This window comes from Elephas maximus, chromosome 11 (assembly GCF_024166365.1).
Source record: "Elephas maximus indicus isolate mEleMax1 chromosome 11, mEleMax1 primary haplotype, whole genome shotgun sequence".
NCBI lineage: Eukaryota > Metazoa > Chordata > Mammalia > Proboscidea > Elephantidae > Elephas > Elephas maximus.
Genome location: NC_064829.1, coordinates 20,045,310 through 20,072,240, shown reverse-complemented (window position 1 = coordinate 20,072,240; position 26,931 = coordinate 20,045,310). Strand labels below are relative to the sequence as shown.

General features: G+C 37.8%; 1 protein-coding gene across 2 annotated transcripts in view; it reads right to left on the bottom strand.

Annotated features, from left to right (window-relative positions):
- The window catches only part of SMCHD1 (structural maintenance of chromosomes flexible hinge domain containing 1), a 183,890-nt gene that overhangs the window by 40,213 nt on the left and 116,746 nt on the right, over window positions 1-26,931 (bottom strand). For both annotated transcript variants that reach the window (XM_049901053.1, XM_049901054.1), the window contains 10 exons: window positions 24,924-25,151; window positions 19,232-19,380; window positions 18,222-18,310; window positions 17,332-17,450; window positions 15,222-15,389; window positions 12,357-12,482; window positions 6,482-6,561; window positions 5,929-6,086; window positions 4,316-4,431; window positions 3,009-3,073 (listed from right to left, as the gene is read on the bottom strand). In XM_049901053.1, the coding sequence (XP_049757010.1) occupies window positions 3,009-3,073; window positions 4,316-4,431; window positions 5,929-6,086; window positions 6,482-6,561; window positions 12,357-12,482; window positions 15,222-15,389; window positions 17,332-17,450; window positions 18,222-18,310; window positions 19,232-19,380; window positions 24,924-25,151 (1,298 nt within the window). The remainder of the gene's footprint in view (window positions 1-3,008; window positions 3,074-4,315; window positions 4,432-5,928; window positions 6,087-6,481; window positions 6,562-12,356; window positions 12,483-15,221; window positions 15,390-17,331; window positions 17,451-18,221; window positions 18,311-19,231; window positions 19,381-24,923; window positions 25,152-26,931) is intronic.

Below are 26,931 nucleotides of genomic sequence, written 5' to 3'. Positions count from 1 at the left end.
AGATGCTGGTAGTCCAGGCAAACGGCAGATGCAAATGTATACCCTCTCTGAGCAAAGACAGCATCCTAGACCTCAAATAATTTCTATAAATATTCATAAACAAAACGTCTGGCGTAACAAAAAATAACAGGTACATGAAGAGGCAAGAGAACTAGAATGAAAACCAAACAGAAACAAGAGAAAACTGAAACAGACCCAAAGGAACTCTAGGCACAGATTTTAATACACTGCTTACTAGTCAGGTGGTAAGAGACAAAACTGAGAATTCCAGTAGAGAACTATACCTTAAAAAAAAAAAAAAAAAAAAAATCAAATGTAAATTCTAGAACTGAAAATACCAAACAAAAATTAAGAACTCAAAACATGGATTTAACAGCAAATTGGTTGTCACTGAATAGCGAATTAGTGAACTGAAGATAGTTTAGAAGAAATATACAGAATGAAGAGACAAAAGAATGGCAAATAGAGGAGTCTTAAAAGCTTGTGAGAGGCCATCTAAGATACTCTACTGGTCTCACCCTGTCTGGAGCAAGGGAGAATGAAGATAACCAAAGACACAGGGAAAGGTTAGTCCAAATGACTAAAGGACCACATTTACTACAGCCTCCAACCAGACTGAGTCCAGCACAACCAGATGGTGCCCAGCTACCACCACCAACAGCTCGGACAGCAATCACAATAGAGGATCCTGGACAGGTGGAGAAAAAGGTAGAACAAAATTCTAATTAACAAAAAAAAGAAAAAGAAGACCAGGCTTACTGGTCTGACAGAGACTGGAGAAACCCTGAGAGTATGGCCCCCTGACATCTTTTTAGCTCAGTAATTGAGTCACCCCTGAGATTCACCCTTCAGCTAAAGATTAGACAGGCCCATAAAACAAAACAAGACTAAAGGAGTACATCAGCCCAGGGCAAAGATGAGAAGGCAGGAGGGGACAGGGAAGTTGGCAATAGGGAACCGAGAGGGAGAATGTTGACATATTGTAGGGTTGGCAACCAATGTCACAAAACGATATGTGTACTAATTGTTTAATGAGGAACTAATCTGTTCTGCAAACCTTCATCTAAAGTACAATTCAAAAAAAAAAAGAATGGCATATGGAGAAGAGAGAATAAGCGATACAGTCTACTGCTAGAAAGACTAACACACGTAGAATTAAGAGTGCCAGAAGAGGAGGGAAAGAATGGGGCAAACACAATACTGGAAGGCATAATGGCTGAGAATTTTTCAAAATTGAACAAAGACCACAAAATCAAAGCCTCTAAACACAAAGCAGGATAAAAAAAAGGAAATCCCCACCTGGGGATATCATAGTAAGACAGCTGGAAAGAAAACTCAAAGAAATCAAAGGAAGGCATAAATGATTACTCTTCAAGAGAACCACAAGAAGACTAACACCAAACTTTTCAACAGAAATGCCGGGATGGTGAAGGATGGCTTCAAAGTACTGCTAGAAAGAAACTGCCCATCTACAATAGCAGATACAGTGAAAATATTCTTTAAGTATGCAGGTGACAAACATATTTCAGGTAAAAATGATGAGATGATTCATCACCAGCAGATGTACAGGAGGAGAAATACTAAAGAAACTTCTTTAGATGGAAAATGATCCCAGATAAAAGTCCCTGAAGGTAAACAGGAAGGGTAAATACCTAAATTTCTACAAACACTAACTATATAAAATAATAATACTAATCCTTGATAGGTTTAACGCACAAAAAAACAAAGGTACATAAAGCTGGAGAAAGCAAATGGAGTTTATGAGAGTGTGTGCAATTTTTTTTAATGAGGTGAGATTCGTATAACATAAAATTAACCATTTTAAAGCATACAATTCAGCAGCACTTAGTACATTCATATTTTTGTGCAATCACCGCTTCTATCTAGTTCCAAAATGTGTGTGATTATTTTTAAAAGATCCGCTGAAAGCTTCCTTCAAATTGATGCCCTGGACTGTTAAGATTAAAACAAAATACGTGGATTTTTTGGAACACGGTGGAACAATCCAATTCTCCCACACTAAGATTTCATACACTGAAAGATAATTTAATGACTGAAAAAAAAAGACAGCACAGTGGTTGGGAGCTATGGCTGCTAACCATAGGCTGGCAGTTTGAATCCACCAGCCGCTCCTTGGAAACCCTATGCGGCAGTTCTACTCTGTCCTGTAGGGTTGCTAGGAGTCAGAATTGACTCGACAACGGCAACAGGTTTGGTTTTTTGGTTATGCCCTTTTAGGGATGTTTAAATCAGCTCCATGCCACAACTCTGGCATACCTAAGAGGCCTGGGGCAATGTTATTCAAAGTGTGGTCCCAGGACAGGTACTGGTCTGCATGTTTTGTTAGCGGTGTGTTACAAGGTCACTTACAAACCTCAGGGTGCTTGGAAACTTTTATAGCAATCTGACACTGCAATTATAGCAATTTGACAGTTAGTGGGCCTCTGTTTTGCAAAACTCATCAGTCTACAACAGATTGGAAATTTTAAAAAACAAAAAGTGGTCCTTCATCAGACTCTGAAAAAGCACTAAAGTAACACAATAAGCATTTTGGCTCAACTGATGAAGATTCAAAGAATTTTAAAAATAAACTTTGGAAATAATTAATTCAAAATCATTTTTTAGATTTTAAAATGGAGGTCCAGAATGGAGGAGTAACAGGCTCAAAGTCACACAGTTAAATAGTTAAAAAAGCTAGTCCAACTTTCTTTATTACTTGACAATATCTTAAGTTATAGAAATTGATTATAGAAACCTCCTATGTAGTAAAGGATTATTAAAGGATTATACAGTGCTGTGACAACTTAAAGTAATTCTTTTTCTGACAGCTTTGTGTTATACTATTGAAAGCTAATCCATCCATGACAATAATCTTCCTCTAAACCATTTCACAAAACTTAAAAACAAATAAAACACACCTTTTTCCAAAAAAATTTCCCCACAAAAACCAAGGTTAAATTACTTTGCAACAAAAGAGGCATAAAAATATGAAATTGTCTGAGAAATACCTGAAATAGAAGCAGCCATCTTCCTTGTCATTGTCTTTTACTTTATTACAACTAAATGTTTCTACCTAGAAAGGGGAGTAGGAGAGAAGGGGTGGGGGAAATTACAAACATTTAACATAGCATATTTAGGATGAAAACCTGAACTGAATGTGAATCCAGATCACAACTGGATTTATGGAATACGCATGTTTCTTTGAAATACTGAGATGAGGCAACAGAAAAAACACACCCTGTTATTAAAGGGCACCCAGTGGTCTCTACAGTGGCAAGAATATTTTAAGGCAATAGCTTGACTAGACTGATGGTCTAAATTAAGCAATTAGTTTTCTAAAAAGGTGCCCTGGTGGCGCAATAGTTAAAGCACTTGCTGTTCAAGCCCACCGGGCATTCCATGGGAGAAAAGACCCAGCAATCTGCTCCCTTAGAGATCACGGCCTAGGAAGCCCTATGGGGCAGTTCTACTTGGTCATACAGGGTCACTATGGATCAGAAGGACACATGACAGCTATAGGTTCCTAAACACATGATTAAAACGAACCTGAACGCTGAAACGGATTATTAAAACAGGATCCCCTAAAGTTTAAGATTTAGTCTCCAATTTCAGATTTATTTTATATCTATGCTGTCTAGTATGGTAACCAATAGCTACATGAGGCTGCTGAGCACTTGAAATGTGGTTGGTATGAATTGAGATGTGGTGTAAATATAAACTACACACCAAATTTTGAAAACATGGTAAGAAAAAGAACGTAAAATCTCAATAATTTTTAATAGTGAATACATGTTATGATGGAAATATTTTCTATATATTACTTAAAATACATTAAGATGAATTTTATCTATTTTTTACTTTTTTAATGTGGCCACTAGAAAATCTAAATATCCTGTGTGGCTCACATTGTATTTCCATCGGACAGTGCTGCTTCAGACCCTCAAACTGCTGTAGCCCTGCCTCTACCCTGGAGTCCATCGACCACATCTCTGTGCATCTCGTTTTCTGTATTTTCCCTTAGTGATATTTAGTGGCATTCTGCCTTGTGCTGCTGTCCTTCAGACATGGCAACTTTAAAGGGTAAAGTATCTTGAAAAGTGAAGACAAATCACAAAGCAGGCTACTCTTTTTCAACAGCATTAACACTTAATTTTGAAATGGATGGTGATGTATTTAAAAAAAGTCACAAGGGGTGGAGTGGATTAATTTCTAGTTCTCAAATATATACACTGTAGTTTTGTATTAAATTACATTTAATTTTAAGTTAAAATTAAAGAGTTAATTTTAACATGTGAAAATGCTTTCCTGGACTCACATTTGCTGGTGGCCGGCTCCCAGTGCTAGACAGCTTCCACATTTTCATGGAAATACGTGCTGGATTAATATTCTTAATGATACTGTCATCCTCAGAAATAACACTAATCATAAAATCTGTCATGGCAAACATTAAAAAATTATTTTCTTTCTAATTTGATTAATATAGTTAAATAAATGTATGCCTTAAGGCATATATCTTGTTTAAATGTTAATAATAAAATTCTGATGAGGAAGAAAATAAAGCCATCCTTTAACCAGCATTCCCCAACAATTTGGCTATAAAACTTGCTAATCATGACAAACAACTGTAGTGCTAGATCTGGACATCAAGTTCTTCCCAGAAATCTAACAAACCCATCTTTGCTGCTAACATTCCCTTGTTCTCACAGTCTGTCATGCTGTAGGTCCAAGCATGTGAGACAAAAAGGTTGTGTGCTTAGCACCTGAGAGTCAGGCTGAATAGTATGTCAACCATATGCTTTATGTATTCCCAAAACAGAATTTTACTTTCTTACATGAATTTCCATAGCATACAGTAGATTTTTTTTTTCTCCATTATATTTGCCATCTGTAACACTCATTTGGCACCTGTTACAGTTTTTTAATCACAGGAAATACACCTTAATTTTCCAAATTAAAAACTGATTTTAGAGGCTATGTATATATGTAACTTACTTAATAAAACTTTAAAAAAAATTTTTTTTTTTTTTTTTACTATTAAAAAAATTGTAAGGTTTTTGCTGTGTTTCTTTCACTCCTTAACAGGAAGCTATCCTTTCAAGGAAACCAATCATCTGGAAAATGACCCACATAGAACAAACACTAGGGAGCTCTGGTGGTGCAGTGGTTAAGTACTCGGCTGGAAACCGAGAGATCGACAGGTTGAACCCACCAGCTGCTCCATGGAAGGACGACATGGCAGTCTGCTTCCGTAAAGATTACAGCCTTGGAAACCCTATTGGGGCACTTCTACCCTGTCCTGTAGGGTCACTATGAGTCGGAATCGACTCGAGGGCAACAGGTTTGCTTTTTTTTTTTAAGAGCAAACTCTATTTTCCTACTGAACTAGCACTCCCACACTACACTGAAATGATTTGATTACCAGACTGTCTCCTAGATTAGAATAAATTCATTGAAAACTGTCATTTTCATTGCTGTAACTAAAGCCCAGTACAGTGCCTGAATATGGCAGGCTTTTATTAAACATTTTTTGCTCTCAAGTGGCTTTAATTATAAACGCTGATGTGATTATTAAGTTAGAAGGTAGGTTTAGGTTCTGATGGGTTTAGGATAATATCACACACATTTAGTAGAAGGTAACACCACAGTTCTCCCCACTTAGCAGTTTATATTTCCTTTGGAAAATTTTACAATTCAGGGAATGTACAAACACAAACTGAACCAGTGACCTCAGGCCCTAAGTTTATGTATGCGCTTTCCGCTCATTCTCGACATTAAAGGAAGGCAGGACAAAGGTGTGAGAGGAGACACAGCTAAGCTAGATACGTTCATGGTTTTTATCACGCTGCACACCTAGGATACACAATTTATGCCGCTAAAATAACAAGCAAATTATCATTACAAATCATTTAAATACTGTGAATTACTTACCAGTGAAAAGTCCCCCTGCTAAAAAGGAAGCATCTTTATCATATTTAACATTGAGACGAATGGGTTTTTCAGGGTCTGGAAGAATCATTAACTTGATGACAGGTCCTTCGATGGTGTTCTTGTTATAGACAGCTTTAATCTGCATAACATGTTCTCCCCTGACCAACAAAAAAGGAGGGGAGGTAGGGATGGTCAAATTACATGAATCACAAGCCAAAACTTTGGTGACACTTTACACAAAGTAACTAATTTAGGAAAACCTTTGAGCTTTCTCCCCAGTTTCCATTTACTTTACTCTCTAAACTGGTAATTAGCCTGACTGTAATAGAAAAGCACATTTTAGGGATACTTCTTTCTGACAAAGGTTATTTGGTATAGGACATGCATATCTGAGAGGCAAAAATCTGACGCTTCTTCCAAGCTCTCTACCCCTGTTCACTTCCAACTCCTGCCTAACACTTAACACAAGAGTAGCTATTACTCTGAACTTCAGCAAATAATAAGAAAAATCAATCTGCACAATACCAGTAACTATCAAACTCTGAGTTCTTACCTAGGGGCAGAAACACTGAACAATCCCAAATTAGCCCTGCCCTTTTCATCTGTTTTATGCTGTTGGTTTGAAGGAGTGAGCTAAAAACAAAACAAAACAAAACTATTAGAAAATTCTTGAGATCAATAAAGTTCTTTTTCTTTTAACAAGCAATTCTAAGTTACACTTGCGTACTTTTAAAACCTGTAATTTTCTAATTTTACCCAGTTGAAATAATACAATGTAATCAAATAATCCAAAGGATAATAACTCCTCATCTTGATCCACTAAACTAGAATTTAATGTATCTCAGTTATAAAGTTGCAGAAATCTATGAAGGTTATGCTTCAAAGTGGGAGGGTGGGGGAGTATAGATACATAAATATAAATAAGCACACATATGCTTAAGTCAAGACATTAAAATCCTAGCTCCACTGTTACTTCATATTTCCCTGGGAAGTTTACTCAGATGTGCTTCTTAAATCTTTGCTGCAGTACCACCTCTACAGTGATAACCACGGTATCACTAACAAGTGATTAACAATCAGTGGCCGTATTTCTTAATCACTGGTTGAAAAATCTTTTACAGACGCTTCTCTAGAAACTACCATAATACCCTTATTCTGAGGTTGAAAGTAATCACTGTTTAACACTCCTGGAAGCAAACACTGAGAATAAAAGTGACTTTGTAAATCGCACCAGCAGAAAATCAGATGCTCTCCTAAACCCTAAGGCCCATCTCTACTTAATGGAACCTCAAGAGTAGACAAAAATGGTATATGCACACAAAGACAGCAATAGTTGGAGGCAAAAATGACAAGGGATATTTGAAATGATAGGATAAACTCCTGTAATTTTACCTGTCCCATTTAGTCTTTGACTTATTGTCTCTAACCCCATTTTTCTCAAAGTATTTCTATCTGGGTTCTAAAACCTTGTTGCTAGGCCAGAGAAGTCAGTCTTCTATTTCAAGTTGTAAGCAGCAATAATACACTGCCTTTTTTGACAAACCCTGGGTCTGATTACATTACTATCAAAACAAGCCCATGTGGATCACAAAACATTCCTGGCACTTTCATCTCCTGTGTGACTTTTAGGATCAACTTGTCAGGTCCTAGGAAATCCCTACTGGGATTCTGATTGAGCTAATTAATTCTGAGAGAACTACAAAATCTTTATATAATATTAATTCTTTTCATCCACTAAATTTAGAAAATGTTTGTGGAGGGATACACAAAACTGCCTGACTATAACCCCAGGAACTCTCTCTGGGTTGCCTAAAAACAACCTGGCTGGGATCAGTGAGTTCCTAAAGCCAAAATGAAGAATTGTCAAAACACATCTCACACGACCAACGGACTGGCAGCTTCTCTCCCTGCCCCTAGCAGCAGGGCCTTTAATTTTATACCTGGCATCCAAGGTTCCCCCTAGATTTTGAGCTGTCCCAATATTCATGGAAACAGATGGTACCTATTATGCATTGAACTGTGCCACCCAAAAATATGTGTCAACAAGGCCACGATTCCCAATATTATATGGCTGTCCTCCACTTTGTGATCTGATTTAATTATGCTCCATTTTGTGATGTGTTGTAAATCCTAACCTCTATAAGTTAACGAGGCAGGATAGGGTGGGGTATATCTTGAGTCACTGCCTTACAAGAGAGTGTGACTCAAGTCACCATCACTCAAGTCATACCCTTACCCTAACTCAAGTCACAGCTTCACTTGAGTCATACCGTTTATCACCTAAGATATAAAAAGAGAGAGAAGCAAGCATAGACAGGGGACCTCACCACCACCAAGAAAGAAGAGCCAGGACATACTGCATCCTTTGGACCCGTGGTCCCCACAATGAGAACCTGCTAGACCCAGGAGACAGAGAACTGTAACACTGGAGACAGTGCAAGGTGGTGAGAATCAGAAGCAGAGGACCGGCAGCAGCAGAACCAGGAAATTGGCAGGATATGGCACAGTGGGTGTGCCAACCCCCGGAGCAAGAGAGCTAAGCACGTTTGAACAGGAGGCTTGCTGGCAGAGTAGGGGTTCCTCTGTGCATTTATCAGCTTGCAGACCCATGGAGATAGAGAGCTGAGCGTCTATGGGCTGGGGGTTACTGGCAGAGTGGGGTGCCTCTGGGCACTTATCTGTGGAGCTGAAGAGCTCTGTAACACTTGTCTAAGCAAGGCAGGCTGAGGGGCTGAGGGACAGGAGAGAGAGAAAGAGGCCTGCCTGTGGGCATGGCTAAGAAGCTGCCCTAACCAAAGAACTGTATCCTGAGTCATTTCTGATCCTTGTGAATTGTAACCTCTTATGCCAAGACACATGGAGATCTCCAAGGAATGTCAGGCCCACAGATGCTGAAAGGAGACAACAATGTTTCCCCAGAACTGAAAGAATGAAGAAAGCCTTCCCTTAGAGCTGGTGGCCTGATTTCAGACTTCTATCTGCCTAATCTGTCAGAGAATAAAATTTGTTTGTTAAAACCATCCACTGGTATATTTCTGTTATAGCAGCACTAGATAACTAAGACAGAATTTGATACTGGACTAGTGGGGTGCTGCTCTAACAGATAACCTAAAGTGTGAAAGCAATTTTGGAATTGGGTAAAGGATAGAGGATAGAAGAGTTGTAAGGTGCCAAAGTGTAAAAGCCTAGTTTGCCTTGAAGAGACTGTTGGTAGAATCATGGATGTCAAAGGCAATTCTGGTAAGGGCTCAGAAGGAAGTGAGGGGAGCTATACAAAGTCTTACAGAATACATATGGCACTGGCAACAGAATGTTGTAGAAATGTGGACATTAAACGTGCTTCTGGTGAGGCTTTAAAAGAAAATGATGATCATGTGATTGGGCAATGGAGGGAGGGCAATGCTTTTTATGCAGCGGCAAAGAACTTGTCTGAATTATGTTCAAAAGTTCGGTGGAAGGTAGAACTTGAAAGTGATGAACTTGGATATCTGGCTGATGAGACTTCTAAGCAAGATCCCAAAGGGCCGCATGGTTTCTCCTTGCCACTTATAGTAAAATGCAAGAGGAGAGAGAAGAACTTAAATATGAACTGTGTAAAATGAAAATAGAACTTAAAGATGTGGAAAATTCTGTTGTACAAACTAAGGACACATATCCTAGAATGTTCACCAAAGACATGGCTACACAATCTTTTGTTAAAGACATTCAGGCTGGGACTTAACCAACTTAACCAACTACCACAGCAGAAAACTCATCAGCTTAGGCTGAAGAGGACAGAGAAAGAATGGAAAGAAAAAACACCGTCTGCCTCTTGAAATCCTACAGGCAGGAAACGGGCGAAAGGAGCTACATTTGTTGTCCTTCAAGAAAAGAAAAGAACCATCCTTGGAGCAGCTCAGAGATCTGCAGAACTGTTGGAAGGAGCACAGGAAGCAGGGCCTTCTTGGTTTCAAAGGGTGCAGGCACAGATTCCTGGATCTCAAAGGGTGGGGCCACAAACTCCCAGGTTTCAAAGAGTCAGATCTTCGCCAGCTCGGTCCTGGAGTGTGGGTCTGCCATTAAGGTGTGCTGGGGATGGGGTCACTGTTCAAAGCTAGGGGGCAGGGCTGCCATGCCCAAGGGGCAGAAGAATGGGGCCTGCCAGGAGCGGGGTGGGTGGGATTGGCACTCAGATGGACTTGGAGAATGGGGCTGCCCAAAGTCGAGGGAGCAGAGTTGCCATTCCAGTGGGCCTGGAAGGCGTAGATTAAGCCCAGGGCTAAGGGGCCTCCACCCAGAATCTAGAGGCCATGGCCAAAAACCCAGAATCTGGAGGGCAGGGCCACTGCCCAGATGGTCTCAGAGAAGAGAGGGTCATTTTCAAGCCTTGAGAGCTAATGTAAACTGTTCTGCTAGATTTTGGACTTACTTGGTGCCTGTTATCCCTTCTTTCCCTCCAATTTCTCCCATTTGTAATGGAAATGTCTACCTTGTGCCTGTTTCACCATTGTATTAATACTTTGGAAACAGATAACTTATATTCTAGATTTTACAGGTTTACAGATGAAGAAGAATTTTGCCCCAGGATGGGATATGATTCAGAAGATGAGACATCTGGATTTGAAGTTGATTTAAGACTTCTGGGTTGACACAATGGGGTGAATGTGTTTTATATGTGGCAAGGTATAAATTTTGGAGGGCCAAAGGGTAGAATGTTATGGATTGAATCATATCCCTCAAAAATTCACATCCACTTGGCTAGGCCATGATTCTAGTATTGTGTGGTTGTCCTCTATTTTGTGATCTGATGTAATTATCCCCCATTTTGTGATATGTTATAAATCCTAATCTCTGTAAGTTAATGAGGCAGGATTAGGGTGGTATGTATCTCGAGTCACTGCTTTACAAGAGTGTGTGACTCAAGTCACAATCACCGTTACTCAAGTCACACTCTTACCCTTATTCAAGTCGTACCTTTCATCTTACAAGAGATGAAAGAAGAGAGAAGCAAGTAGAGAGAGGGGACCTCACCACAACTGAGAAAGACCTGGGACCAAAGTGCATTCTTTGGACTTGGGGTCCCTCTCCTGAGAACCTCCTAGACTCAGGAGATAGAGAGCTGTTTCTTTTTCTTTTTTTTTTTAAGCTAAAACTCTTATCTGTAGCACGTGCTTTATTTTTCTGCCATTTTCTGCCACCAGAGACAGCCCAAGACAGCAAGAAGTGGCAGCATAGAACTGGCAGCAGCGGAACTAGGAGACTGGCAGAAGACGGTATCATTGGTGCACCAACCCCCAGAGCAAGACAGATCAGCATCTTTGGGCAGGAGGCTTGCTGGCAGAGTGGGGTGCCTTTGGACATTTATCAGTGGAGCTAGGCTTGCCGACCCAGTGAGATAGAGAACCGAATGCCTCTGGGCCAAGGAGTTGGGTGCCTGTGGGCACTTACTGATGGAGCTTAAGAGCTCTGTAACACTTTCCTAAGCAGGGCAGAAGACAGGATGGGGGCGGGGGGGCGGGGGCGGTGGAGAAAGAGAGAGGCCTGCCTGCCAGCATGGCTGAGAAGCTGTCCTGACTGAAGAGCTGTAACCTGAAATCGTTTTTGATCCTGAATTATAACCCATCATGCCGAGATACACGGAGATCTCCAAGGAATGCTGGGGCCACAGCTACTGAAAGGACACAAGGCCCTTCCCCAAGAGCCAACAGAGAGAGGAAGCCCTCCCCTAGGGCTGGTGCCCTGATTGTGGACTTCTATCCACCTGAACTGTCAGAGAATAAACTTCTGTTTGTTAAAGCCAACCGCTTGTGGTACTTCTGTTACAGCAGCACTAGATAACTAAGACAGCACCTAATCCTGAACGTCCTGGGACCCAAGCATTACGTTTGTCCCCAAACTTTACAAGTCCAAGTTCACACTTGCCTCATAAAAACAGCTACAGAAGGGAGGTGCGCCACTCTAGAACACAACTCTAGAACACACAGCTACATGTCTAGCAGCTATGTTTGGCTGTGGTAGCTTCCATAAGGTAAGCAGATACCTGTATGAATCTTCTTGCTTACCCTTAACTGGTTAAGTTTCCTCAATTACACCTGTTCCTTAACCCATACTGCAGGTCACTGTGGTATCTGCCTTTGCTCACCTTGTCATAATGTTATCTATTTGTACTAATCGGAAATGCAAGTATTACTAGTATTGTATAATGTAAATACTCAAACAGCCATAATTATATAATATGGGCTCCTCGTTTCACTGTAAGACATACACTTTATTTCCTCAAAAAAAAAAATTATGAAAAATATTTTGGCTGATTTAAACTAAGCAGTAATGAAGGTTATTTGAACTAAGTTAAAAAAAATTAAAAAAGAAATGTGACACCAAAAGACATTATCATGAGAACAAAATTCAGAATTCTAATAAGAAATAATCTAATGGAATTAAACACTTACCTTTAAATTGTTAGCTTTTATAAGACTTATTTTAACCTGTGGTACAGGTGCTGGATTATCCCACTGATCACAAAGTTGAACAATAAGAGGGTTCTGTAATTCTCTTCCATTAATAACTGGAATGGACTGAAATAGATACAAGTATTTTAAGAAGCACTAAAACATATGTATCAAACAATTTAATTATCGCTTGTACACTTGTAAAATGATCACTTAATTTAGCTTTTTTCTATCCACAACTGGCTTATTTCACCAATGAAAATATATTTTTGAAAGCCAATGAAATTGTCACAAATAACCCACTTCTTACATAACTGATTAATAAGTAGATGAAAGGAAAAACAGTATTTGACATTACTGGCTTCTAGCATAAAAGGTACATATTAGAATGGCTTCAATGGGAATAGGAGCTCATCTTGGGTTCTCAGATTTAGCACTGACAATCTAATTGTGGTTTAGTTCCTCTCTGTCAATTTTCAGCTCTCTGCTATTTTGCATTGAGCAGCAATGCAGCTTTCCAGCCCTTTGTTAAGTAGTACTGTTCACTGATGACCTATACTGTCTTGTTCACTGAAAGTGCTTCTTGCCTTTTCACCTACTTAATACGTAAAACAAAAATAAGACCTGTGTAATTATGGGCATTTGGTTTTTTATACCAAAGAAAACACATTATCAAGCAAGACACCTAATAAAGGCCCAATCCTTTGTGCCAGAGTTTAAAAATAAAGAAAAAAGAAGCAGAAGCAGTTGGGAGAGAAGTAACTAATGTAAAAGGAAAGCTGATTTACCACCTCTCTCCTACTGATAATGTTCCCTCTGCTTCCTTCACCCTCCACTCTTATCTGAGGTGGCTGGTTACCAAATTATGTTGTGAGGCTGTTGAAAATGGCAGAAAAATAAAGCACGTGCTACAGATAAGAGTTTTAGCTTAAAAAAAAAAAGAAAAAGAAAAAGACATAACCAAGACCATGTATCTACCACAAAGTTTAGTATGTCCATTACAGTTTACATACTCCTCTGCCAAAGCTTATAAAAAGCTAGAATAAAAAAAGTGCTTCAGACAGTTTCCAGATGTAAACACATCATGGTACTTTATTCACAATCATATAACTGTCTACCCATTAAATAGTAACTACTTTTAAAAAATACTATATCCTTCATTAAATAACCTGTAACCCAAACTGTTAGTAAAAGAATTTCCTGGGAAACAGTGGAAAAGGCAAATCTCCCAAATCAGTTGTTTATGAATATAAATCTGCTCTCTGCCCTTTTTTAATTTTGGTGTGCTTTAATATTTCAGGATTTCAGTTTCCTCATTTATAAAATAATACTTCATAAGGTTGTTGAAGACTGAAAGAGCAAATATATATATGTGTATACTAATGTATTTACAGTAAAAAAAAAATACTTATCACGCCTAGGTGTTAAATCAGTTTCCCTTTTCCACTTAGACCCTGTGGGGGGAAGGTGGATCACGACTTAAGAAATTCTAGGAAAATCAGATATTTAATTACTTTTTCAGCCTTATCTGCATATAACCATATCTCTAATAGAATTTAGTTTTAGGTTTTATTTTTTTTAAGTTCTGGATTATTATGGTATCTGCAAGTAGATTTTAAAATGAGTAAATGTATTATGAATTTGAGTTAACAACTATCATTATTTTTGGTATTACACCCCCAAAAGAATCTTAAAAAAGCTGAACACGTCAAGATTTCTTCCACATCTAAGACATGCAATTGCTCCAGAATATGGCCAACCAATAAATCTTACTCGCATTAAAAGGCAAATCAAATAAAGTGTTAATTTATATAGTGTAAGTGCTTACAGATAAAAATTAATGCAATGACTATTCAGTGAAATCCCTCAGTCAACACACTATAATAAAAAAAAATAAATTTTAAAGTACATCCTGTCAGAACTGGTTTATCCGTTTTGTAATTTCACAAATCAAAAAGGGCAATTTCAAACTAAGACGTACCCACATGAATCTTCTTAGATGGCCTGCTCCTTTACTGGCATCATTTCATCTAATATCAAAGTCATGTGAGTTTATTTTCCTTTATAAAAACTGTAAGTTATCATACCAACAGTTAAAGCCCTGCTACGCCATAACTGAATGCTGGAATCTGATGTTAAAATTATGAGTTCTAAAAATTCAATGAAGGTAACAAAAATACTTAAAGTACTTGTGTGGGAAAGTGTACAGAAGCATTTATGGGTATAATAAGTTGATGTCTGGAATGTGTTTTAAAAAGTTCAGCAAGAAAAAAATACAAATACATACATACATATATTTTTAAGTTAGTGGGAAAGATAAGGAAACAAAATTGGCAAAAATCAGTAATTGAAGCTGGGTAAATTATCACAAGGGGTTTCACTATACTTTTTTTTCTTTTATTTACTTTTATACATATTTAAAAATTTCTGTAATAAAGCTTTAAAAATCTGCATTATCACACTCACTATTTTTAATAAACTATGAACAGAGTAAGGAGCCCTGGTGGAGCAGTGGTTAAATGCCTGGCTGCTAAATGAAAGGTCAGCAGTTCAAACCCGCCAGCGGCTCTGTGGGAGAAAGATGTGGCCGTCCGTTCCTGTAAGGATTTACAGCCTTGGAAGCCCTATGGGGCAGTTCTACTCTGTCCTATAGGGCCATTAAGAGTCAGAATTGACTTGATGGCAGTGGGTTTTATGGGTATGAACAAAGTAATGAATTAAATAATGAAACGTTAAGAAGTCTCATATTACTTTTGTAACTACTGCTGTTGCTTCAATAACAAAATATATCTATTCTGATTCACTAACAATCTGAAAGTAATAAGCCATGTTATACTAATTTATTTAAGACAGGAAATTCCTTACCTCCTTTAATTCTGGCCAATCTATAAAAAGAAGTTTAGCTGGGGGTCCAGAAATTAGCTTTACTCGAATGAAGTCAGAAAACTCACGCCAAGTAAAACAAAGATCCTTATTTCCAGGAGGACCTGGGATAAATCTGATGCCTCTTACACTTATACTCTGTGTGTTTTCCTAGTGCAAAAAAAGTACATTGAGAAAAGAGAGGAGAATAACACTTAGTTTCCAGAAAAAAAAAAACGTTTTGTCACTCACCTATGTGGGTACAGATGTGTTTGTCTGGGTGACATAATGGCAAATAATGTGCACACTTGCCAATACTGGCATACCATGAATTTCACTTCTACAAGAAGAGAAACTCAAATCCCTTTTTTGTCGGGGAGGGATCTAAAAGGTTCTAGCTACAACTTTCACTTCATCTTTTCCTAATTCCCCTCTTCCTTATACTGCCTCCTTCCTGTTGTCAAGCAGTGTTGCCCCATAGCCTTCACACTTGCTCTTCTGCTTTGTTTGCAATGAGACTTACACTTGGTTTCTCTTTGGCTTTTTGCACGCCATGCCTTAATCAGAGGGGTCTCCCCTGACCACGCTACATAATAGCACTCTATTCCCTCATCCTACTTTATTTTTCTCGTTACTTATTTCTTACCCAATGCATGTGCTCCCGATTACAAGGTGATCTCTGTGAGGTTGGGGGCTTGGGTCTGTCACTGCTCAATCTCGGTACTTACAACAATGCTTGACACATTACATTAACGTGAATCTACGAACTAGCCTGAAATCTTTGCAATATGATTGGATAGTATAAATCCATTTCATACTGGCTTGAGGACTGTAGTATTCATGTTTTAATAATGACCTCTAATGATTTAATCATCTTAAATTTCTACTAAGTACAAATACACGTTTTCAGGTTCTAAAAATCAGAGCTAAAACTCCAAAATTTGAGTTCCAGGACAACTGCTTATAGAATATTTTCTATAAAAAGATTTGACAGAAAACTCACAACTTAATCTCCCTTAAAAACCCAATGAGCTCAGAGGAATTTTGAATGTTTAGAAAACAAATTAAATAGATATTAGTAAAACTTATTGAAATTTCAAAATGTATAATCTACCCTAGAATTCCACAATTAACAGTGAAACAACCAAAAAATCCTCTTGAAGAAGTTACTTCTTTTTGAAGTCACATTGGAAGTTGTTCTGGTTTTACTGCAAATCTTAAAAATGAAATCTGGATTCACAAATCGTAGATGAGTACAAACAGAATTAAATATAAAACTTTGAAAACGAGCAAAAATGGTAAAGGTCAGTTGTAAAATGACAGTAGGCAGACGGAAGGTCAACTTTGCTGGAGAGTCGCGAGCTATAGGGGAGGAAGGTGGAACACTATAGCATGCATGCACTAAGGAGATGGATTTTAAACTGAGTGCAGCGTAAAATGCTGACAGGCCTGAGAGGTGACACAAGATGAGAACTAAACACTGGCCACTGGATTTGGTCAGGTGGAACAGGACAGAAAAACATGATCAGAGTGGCTTGCTTGTGAAAGACAGGAAAGGATGTGAAAACAGAGTGCATACAACTCTTTCAAGGGGTTTTAATATAAAAAGAAAGAGAGAAACAGGGCAGTGGATGGACAGAGATGCAGGGCTAAGGGAAGAATGTGTGCTTTGGGGGGTGCTGTTTTTTAAGATGAGAGATATTCAGCATGTTCACAGTTTGATGGCCAGAGAGGAAAAACTGAAGATATAGGAGAACGGTACAATTTAGGAGCAATCAGGTGAACAGTCCCATGGGAGTCTGTGCATAAAGTGAGAGGAGCCGGGATTGTTCACGTAAAATAGAAGAAAACACAATTATTCCCAATCTACTCACTGGGTGAAGCTAGATACAGAAGAACCTGATGTGAGTGACAAATACAACTGAATTCTTTATCCCATTCTGTCTACTTTCATATATATTTAAAATTGTTCATTAGAAAAAGTTTTTTTAATGCCTTTTATGACTTTTCATTTTAAACATTAAAGCTTTTTTTAGTCACTTTAGTCTTTCCCAAACTTCTTGCTATACATACAACAATGGTATAAACCAATTGCTATGGAAAGCAGCCATACCTGAAAAGTCATTTTCAAATTCGAGCTATCAAGTCCAACCCCAGCAATTCCCAAAGCAGATAAAGAACTTGGTGAAAATGCTTGAATTTGATTTCCATACTGATCTGTCACTATAACAACTTAAAAAAAAAAAAAAAAGTTTTATTGAAAGTGTTATCTTTTCAGTAAAACGAACTTAAAAGTTTACGCTTAGAAACTCTATCTTGGTTCTCTTATCTAAGTAATTTAAAGAATTTTTGCATATATTTTATATATTATATACATTTTTAATAATGATTTTTATATAAATATGACTCAAGAATCTACATAAGTACATTTGGATTATATATTTAATATGACACAGATGTTAATCAGATTTTTAAGCAGGAAATTTGAAGGAAATATTTTAGGATTAAGGAGTATTCTTGTTAGTTGCCACCGAAGTCAACTTCGACTCATGGTGACTCCATGTGTGCAGAATAGAACTGCTCCGTAGTGTTTTCAAAGCTGTGATCTTTCCGACGTAGACTTCCAGGCCTGTCTTTCGAGGCACCTCTGGGTGGATTCAAACCGCCAACCTTTTGGTTACTAGTCAAGCGTTTAACTGTCTGTGTCACCCAGGGACTTCTTATAATATTCTAAATATAATAAAAATATAATACAGATACACATATTTACTTTACACCTTTAGTATTAACTACTATTACTTCTAACAACAGTAATTTTTTTTTAACAAATTGTTCTTGCCAAACTGATTATCAGGATAAGCAAAGATGTTTTAACGTTCCAATATTTTCAGACAATGGACTTTAAACCAAAGCTTTCCCTTCAGATTATGTATGCCAAAGCATCCATGTAAAGGAGCATTCTGAACGTGTTTTGTTTAACAAAAGAAAGCAGGGCACACTAACCTATTTCTCCTTGAAGTTCTTGGCCCATCTGTACTGTTTTTCCTCCTTTTAACTCACATTTTAGATGTTTAGGTTCATCAGGAAGTGGTCTGAAATTGGTTAACAAATTAAAAGGCTTTATTTACATATACCATTAACTGTACGAAAAAAAATTAAAGCAATACCATTATGCTAAAACGTAGCTTATTACAAGATTTTCAAAACTTAAATATGATAATGCCCTTCCAATACAGAACAGGTATTTATCTGGAAAAAGCCTGGAAAAGAAAACTTGCAAAGATAATAGAAAATACGACAAAATTACAGAAGTGTTAAGTCATACTATATCTGAGGGTTTAAATAAAAATTATGACTAGAGAACACTGAAAAAGAAAACAGATGGGTCAGTAGAAAATACAGTGCTCATCAAGGGACCTGGCTGTGTTCAGAGTAGTACACCTGAAATTCTTCCCACAAACATGTAAATTTAGGAAATAGTGTGGCAACAGGTAGGAAGAATTAAAGTGAAGGAGGTTATTAGAAAGAGGTAGCCAAGGAATTCATAGGCCAAGGTGTTAGATAGGTTTGTCACAGTCAGTTACATCTTCCCCTTTTCTATTGGTTCTACGTGTTCAGTACGGACTTAAGTTTTGAAAATCACCACTAACCAATGAAAAATTTTTCGTTTCGAACAACACATTCACTGATCACACTGTATCTTTTGTACTTTTCTTGTCTTTGTCATTTTCCAGGTGTTTTTGTTGTTGGTTGTATGAGGAGGACTTTCCTTTAAAGAAGGCTCTAGTTCTCCCAGATACTAGAGGGCCAATAAAGCCAAGGGTTATAGCGATAACAGGAATTAATCACTATCTCCAGTGAAGATTTATTCCAAACTCCACCTACCATATTTCATAGAAACTGCAATAATTTCTACATTAAAAACCACTTTTATATGTGTGCATTAGAGAAAAGTATTTTGGTTGATTTATGCTTAATTTTAAAATACCCAGAAATATAGTAAGCCCACAAACCTTACTGTAAATGCACTTTCCAAAGACACATGATCATCTTGGAATGAAACCTGGCAATAGCGCATGTCTTTTACAGATGTTGGTACTTGTACATCAGGAAGCAGACCCTGAAGCAAGTGTTCTTTGTTAATATCAGGAGTCCAATTAACCTAGGAGAGAAATAACATATTTAGGGATAACATAAAGCCTACTCTAACGCCCTCCTACTGTCACTTACCTTACTGTAGACTCTTAAGCTGAATTGTAGCCCATTTTCCCTATTCCCAAGGAAAAAAAGTCCCTTCATAAGAAATGACAGTGCTTCATATAATACTATGATAAAAAGGATCACTTTCTTTGTCTTTGCTCTTTTTATTCCATATCTTTCAATGCAACAGAATAAAAATTCTTAAGTCATTTCTTCAACTAGACCTTTGCAAAAGATGATCACTGAGGTCATGATACTTTAACAGTAACTTACAGATCAGATCGTATGATCATTCTTGGGAGGCAACATTTCACTGCTTTTTGAAAAGAATCTTATTCATTGTTGCTGTTGTTGTTAGGTGCCATTGAGTCAGTTCCAACTCATTGTGACCCTATGTACAACAGAACAAAACGCTGCCTGGTCCTGTGTCATCCTCACAATTGTTGTTATGCTGGAGCACGCTGTTGCAGGCACTGTGTCAATCTACCTCATTGTGGGTCTTTCTCTTTTTCGCCGACCTTCCGTTTTACCAAACATGATGGCCTTTTCCAGGGACTGGTCCCTCCTGATTACATGTCCAAAGTACATAAGACACAGTCTCACCATCCTTGCTTCTAAGGAGCAATCTGGTTGTACTTCTTCCAAAACAGATTTGTTCGTTCTTAGTCTTCAAGGTGACAACTTTGCTTTTCAACACTTTTAAGAGGACTTTTGTAGCATATCCGCCCAACGCAATGCGTTTTTTGATTTCTTGACTGCTGCTTCCATGGGTGTTGATTGTGGATGCAAGTAAAATGAAATCTTATTTGTAGAGGCTCTAAATAAGATCTAGGAGAACCCTTATCCAGCAGGGTAAGAAAACCAAAGTTACATCTACTGATGTAATTACATTTCTGGCCACTTTTTAGTCTTAATCACTTCCTGAATGCTTTTAGCTATATCTTTATTTTACGTCTCTTACATTCCATATTTTGTTACTTGACCATTTTTTAAAGTTGATATTTCTACTCTATCCTACTTTTTTTATTTGTTATTTTGGCAGTCCATGGTATATTCAATATTCTTTCCCAACACCATAATTCAAAAGCATCAATTCTTCCTCAGTCTTCCTTATTCATTGTCCAGCTTTTACACACATACGAGGCAATTTAACATACCATGGCTTGGGTCAGGCACACCTTAGTCCTCAAGGTGACAGCTTTGCTTTTAACACTTTAAAGAGGTCTTTTACAGCAGATCGGACCAAGGCAATGCATCATTTGACTTCCTGACTGCTGCTTCCATGGGTGTTGACCACAGACGCAAGTAAAATGAAATCCTTGACAGTTTCAAACTTTTCTCCATTTATTATGATGTTGCTTATCAGTTCAGTTGTTAGAATTTTTGTTTTCTTTATCTTACGGTGTAATTCATACTGAAGGCTGAGACGTCTTTGATCTTCATCAGTAAGTGCTTCAAGTCCTCTTTGCTTTCAGCAAGCAAGGTTGTGTCATCTGCATATCGCAGGTTGTTAATGAGTCTTCCTTCAAATCTGATGCCACATTCTTCTTGGGTCATTTGCTCAGCATATAGACTAAGGACAGTGAAAAGGATAACCTTAACACACACCTTTCCTGATTTTAAACCATGCAGTATCCCATCATTCTCTTCAAATGACTGCCTCTTGATCTATGTACAAGTTCCTCATGCTCACAACTAAGTGTTCTGGAATTTCCATTCTTTGCAATGTTATCCGTAATTTGTTATGATCTACACAGATGAATGTCTTTGCATAGTCAATAAAACACAGGTAAGCATCTTTCTGGCGTTCTCTGCTGTCAGCCAAGATCCACCTGACATTAGCAATGATATCCCTCGTTCCATGTCCTCTTCTGAGTCTGGCTTGAATTTCTGGCAGTTCCCTGTTGATGTACTGCTGCAACCGCTTCTGAATGACCTTCAGCAAAATTTTACTTGTGTGTGATATTAGTGATACTGTTAGATAATTTCTGCAATCTGCTGGATCACCTTTCTTTGGAATGGATACAAATACAGATCTCTTCCAGTGAGTGGGCCAGGTAGCTGTCTTCTTGGTACAGACAGTGAGCACTTCCAATGTTGCATTCGTTTGGTGAAACATCTCAATTGGTATTCCATCAATTCCTGGAGACTTGTTTTTCGTCAACGCCTTCAGTGCAGCTTGGACTTCTTCCTTCAGTACCATCGGTTCTTGATCATATACTACCTCCTGAAATGTTGAACACTGACCAGTTCTTTTTGATTCAGTGACTCTGTATATTCCTTCCATCTTCTTTTGATGCTTCCTGTGTTCTTCAATATTTTGCCCATAGAATGCTTCAATATTGCAACTTGGGGCTTGAATTTTTTCTTTAGTTCTTTCAGCTTGAGAAATGCTGAGTGTGTTCTTCCCTTTTGGACTTCTAACTCCAGGTCTTTGCACATTTCATTATAATACTTTACTCCGCCTTGAGCCACCCTTTGAAATCTTTTGTTCAGCTCTTTTACGTTATCATTTCTTCTGTTCACTTTAGCTGCTCTACGTTCAAGAGCGAGTTTCAGAATCTCTTCTGACATCTATTTTGATCTTTCCTATGACCTTTGCTTTCTTCATGTATGGTGTCCTGGATGTCATTCCCCAAATTTGTCTTGGAAGAAGTACAGCCAGGATGCTCCTTAGAAACGAGGATGGCGAGATTCTGTCTCACATACTCTGGACATGTTATCAGGAGGGACCAGTCCCTGGAGGACACCATGCTTGGTAAAGCAGAGGGTCAGTGAAAGAAGAGGAAGACCCTCCATGAGATGGACTGACAAGTGGCTGCAACAATGGGCCCAAACATAGCAACAATCGTGAGGATGGAGAAAGGCTGGGCGGTGTTTCACTCTGCTGTACACAGGGTTGCTATGAGTTAGCGCTAACTCAATGGCACCTAACAACATCCTACTTTTAAACTTTCAATCTTTTCTATTTAAGACATAGTTGTGATTTTTAAATCACTGATATTTGAACATTCTGATTTTTAGTTTAATCTGGTCTAACCTTCTTAGCTATTTTTTAAATCTTTTTAAACCATCTTTATTGTCTTCAGTTCTTTATCATTACCTTCTTCCACAGTGGAAGTTCAGAAGTGAGCAGGAGTTATACCGAAAAAGATGAAGGACTTCTTCCCTCACCCTGGTCTACCCTCTCAGTGGATTCCCAGCCCAGTTCAGGCTAACTTTCCTCAATCCTGGCTTATTTCCCTAAAGACCACAATGCCACTTAAAGGCTGTACATTTAATAAAAGAGTCGTGTTCAGTATCTTTTACCGTTAATGAAGAGGTGCATGTTTTAAAATATCTGGTATTCAGGAAACACATAGCTACTAAATATGAGGTAAAATAATGTCAAATGCAGACCACAAGCTTAGAGAACGACAAAAGAAAAGCTCATGTACAATGAGGGGCTCTCCAGGGTTTCTTCCTAACTCTGATAACAAATTAGGAGGTGCTAAGGTTCCTAAGCAGCATTACTGTAAGAAAGCAAAAAGCAGTTCAGAAGTCACGTGGCACCACTTTTAAACCACTCAGCTTCAAATCTACTGATACAGGTAAAAATGGCTTACCTCACCTCCAAACAGGATCAGGATAGTTTCTCAATCTTCCTTTTCCTAATTCGTATGTGTGTGTGCGTGTAAACTGGCTGGAGCAAGGGTTATTCCAAATAAGATTTTTAAAAACAGGTCAATTGAACCCCTGCTGAAAATGCTTCTTAAATATCATATTTTATACTTTGAAACTCAAGATGGGTATAGAAAGTAACAGTATAAAAGAATAATTCCTACATCATGTTCCACGATGGCAACTGTCCAAAAATTTAGTTAATTGGGACCACTAGTGTTGGCTTTACAGAGATGAGGGGATGTTTATCTCCAACTGTCTTAAATAAACCTGGATTTTTGGAAAATTATTTCCTGACACTCAAGATCCGAGTAGTTTTCTCTCTAAAAAACCAAAACTAAACCCATTGCCATTTAGTCAGGTGTCAGAAAAAAGTGGTCAATTCTAGTATAAGGCTTGTTTTGAAAAAATAAATTTGTTCCAATGTGATGAATGTATTAGGAAAACAATCTGAGTATAAAGCAAATTTCACATTTGCTTATTCACAATTTCACCCATGAAAACACTAGGTAAATGCAGGAAACTAAACCCAGCTGCACCAAGCCTTGTATGAACACACAAAATGACAACTTATACACCTACCAACTACCTCAGTTCACCGTGTTGTGAGCCACACAATTTTCTATCCAATTTCAAATACCCTCCTTCCAGTCACAATAGCTCACAAACTGCAACTCTTCCAGCACCTATGCTACACACAAAGTAAACTGTCATATTTTTTTATAGTACTTATATACTTCTGAACCATTTAACACCTGTTACCATTTTTGCTACTGCTTTATCAGGCTCCTGTCTTTTTTAGTGAAGGAGCCCTGGTGGCACAATGGTTAAGCACTTGGCTGCTAACCAAAAGGTCAGTGGTTCAAACCCACTCTGCAGGAGAAGCCCTGGCAATCTCCTCCAGTAACGATTTCAGCCTAGGAAACCCGAAAGGACAGTTGTACTCTATCCTATAGGGTCACTATCAGTTAGAATTGAATCGATGGCACACAACTTCTTTTTAATGGGTCACTGACAAAGTTTGCGTGTTGTGCCTTTCATTTCCACTTTCCCCATAAGCCCTGTGATTTTTATTGCACGGTTTTGCAAAGTACAGTGATTTTTAAGAATGCATGTCACAGTATAGTAGAATTGACTGTATTTTGAAAGAAGCAAGCATAGATAGTTCACTGTTCTTTCAATCAGTTATAAAAGGAGTGCTATGGAGCAGAGCTGCCTACTTGGTGTGTAAGAAACTTCCTGCCAGTTTTGATGTGGTTCCCTGGTAGGTGAGATGGTAAGTTTCAACACGCAGGTTTACCCTATCACGATCATGTGCATTCAGGTGGCAGAAGGCTGAGGGGGCCCACCTGAGACTCCTGAGGAACTACAAAACTGCTTTCCTAAAGATCAAGCTTTAAGACGATATTTAAGACGGTATATTTGGTCATGTTCAAATGGCCAAATAGAGGCTCTGTAGTTAACAATATTTTTTCACTGTTTGCCTTTAACAGAATTTTTGCTTAGTGCCTTCAGAACAGCAACAAATATATTGTTTTGGTATGGTGGTGATCTTGATTGTGATTATGGAAAAGGTTGGTCCAGAAGTGCAAAACTAAACAAAATGCCCAAAACTGGAATTTTGTTTAAATGTCAAAATTATTTCCCTAAGTACGAGTTTGCCGCATATGAATTATCCACGTTTCAATTAGGTCTATGAAAAAAAAATCTTACTTAGCTCAGAATTTTAAATAGTAGTATTATTACGTTGCAGTAAGCTACCTCTTAGATGCTACTTTATAAAACTTCTTGTTCAGAGTCCTTCAAGAATAAAACAAAAAAAAACAATCTGTTTGAGATACTTACTTTAATTTTTTCTGCTAGAGCTGATGTTATGTCAATTTCTCTTTCTCCTTCATCATACATTTGGAAAATCAGATTATGCATAACATCGCCTGCTATCCAATTAACCTCATCTTGATGTTTGATCTGGATTGCCTTTTGTCCTTCCACACTGAATATCTGCAGTCTTGCAACATGGCTACTGGGAAGCAACTTAATAGTCTTCTCAACAGCAGCCACATCTTTACAACTCTAGGAAGAGGGGAAACACAACACACTGAGTGACAGTTATACTGAAAACATATTTTTTGGCTTTAATGGTGAATCCTTTAGATTGTTCACAAATTTTAGTTTCATCTTACACAAGCCCACCTTATAGAATGTTATACTCACAGGTTTGATAATTAAAAGGACATTGTACTATTAATAATTCCATATTTTATCCCAACAGAGGTCATAAATAATGATAGTGGCCCCATTTTTAAAACCAAAACCCAGCACATTTCGATTTCAAAGGACTTCCTTTCCCTTATTTGTGAATTTATTTAGAAGTTTTACAAACTTGTGAAATTTTAACCACATTAGGGTCAGTGACTAGCATTTATTGGTAAGAATAAAGATGTAAGAAATTAAGAACTTTTGATAAAATTAGACACAAACGCTTGCCATACAATATATTATGTAATGACATTAGGTTAACCAAGGTTAGCTAACATGCTCTCTCACTTTATAACACATTGGGGTAAGGGGACAAAGTGGCCAGAAAAGGGCTCTAGATCTCCTGAAAGCTGAGCAGATCAGTGTACTAGCATATTTATAACGTACTGGCATGTGAGTGTCCCACAGACTTAAGAGCTGGATTATGCTACATAAGTTGATTCTATGCATACAAAATTAAAATATTACACCATTGTGTCACAATCTCACTAAAGTGCATTCCAGAGGACACAAAAAAGAACCCTAAAATACCTTGACATCTTTACCCCTTCCTCATCTAGTTGCAGCCATTCCTTTTTAAAGCCCATCCACATGACTGGTGATACATTTTAAATTCCTACCTCACGGACTGTTAGGCCAACACTCTGTGATCTATTACAAGCATATCTTATTTGCTTGACTCCTTAAACTCAAGACTGACTGCCTTCGGGATAAGGTTTGTAACTGCATATTATAGGATACATCCTGGTCACTGTCTTAAGTGAACTGGATTTTTGGTCTTTGAGTGTTGCCGCTCTGTAGTATTTACATAATTCCTAATGTTTCCTGATTTTTTGCAAGATTCTATCCTCAAAAATATGTCACCCCATTACTGTATAAAGGAAATGTTTAACAAATATTTGAAAGTTATCAAATATAATCAGCTCCAAAAGAATTGGAATAAAGCCAAGAGTCATCTCATTCTAATTAAAAAAATAAAAGTCATCTTTTATTCTCTTTCGGTTCAAAATATGTTACTAATTGATGAATAATTAGTACAAGTGTATAAGTTAATCAACTGATTCGGTTATTCATTTTCTACCATATCAATTTTTAAGAAATCACATTTAAGTATTTTACTTGTTTGAGTTATCTATTATCCCATTCAGCAACCTTGGGAAGGAGGTGTTTATAGCACCCATGTTGGCCTCAGCAGCAGCTACGATGCATTTCCAATAAAAAAGTATCTCCAATAAAAAGCACATTACATAGAAATCCCTTTTTGTGAAATTACTAATAAAAAGTGTGTATTTATAAAAAATTACATACTTAAACGTGTATATATCCTTCAGTGGTGCGAATATTTACCAAACATTCTGGAAATAAATATAAACTACAAAAAGCAAAAGTATAAAGTAAAACTGATACTTATATGATACACTCTAAGAAAAAATGATCTTAGAAAGACGTAAATGAATAGCTATAAACCCACTGCCATTGAGTCAAATCTGACAGACAGCAACCCTATAGGACAGAGTAGTGCTGCCCCATAGGGCTTCCAAAGCTATAATCTTTGTGGAAGCAGGCTGCCACAACTCCCTCCCTTCAAACAGCT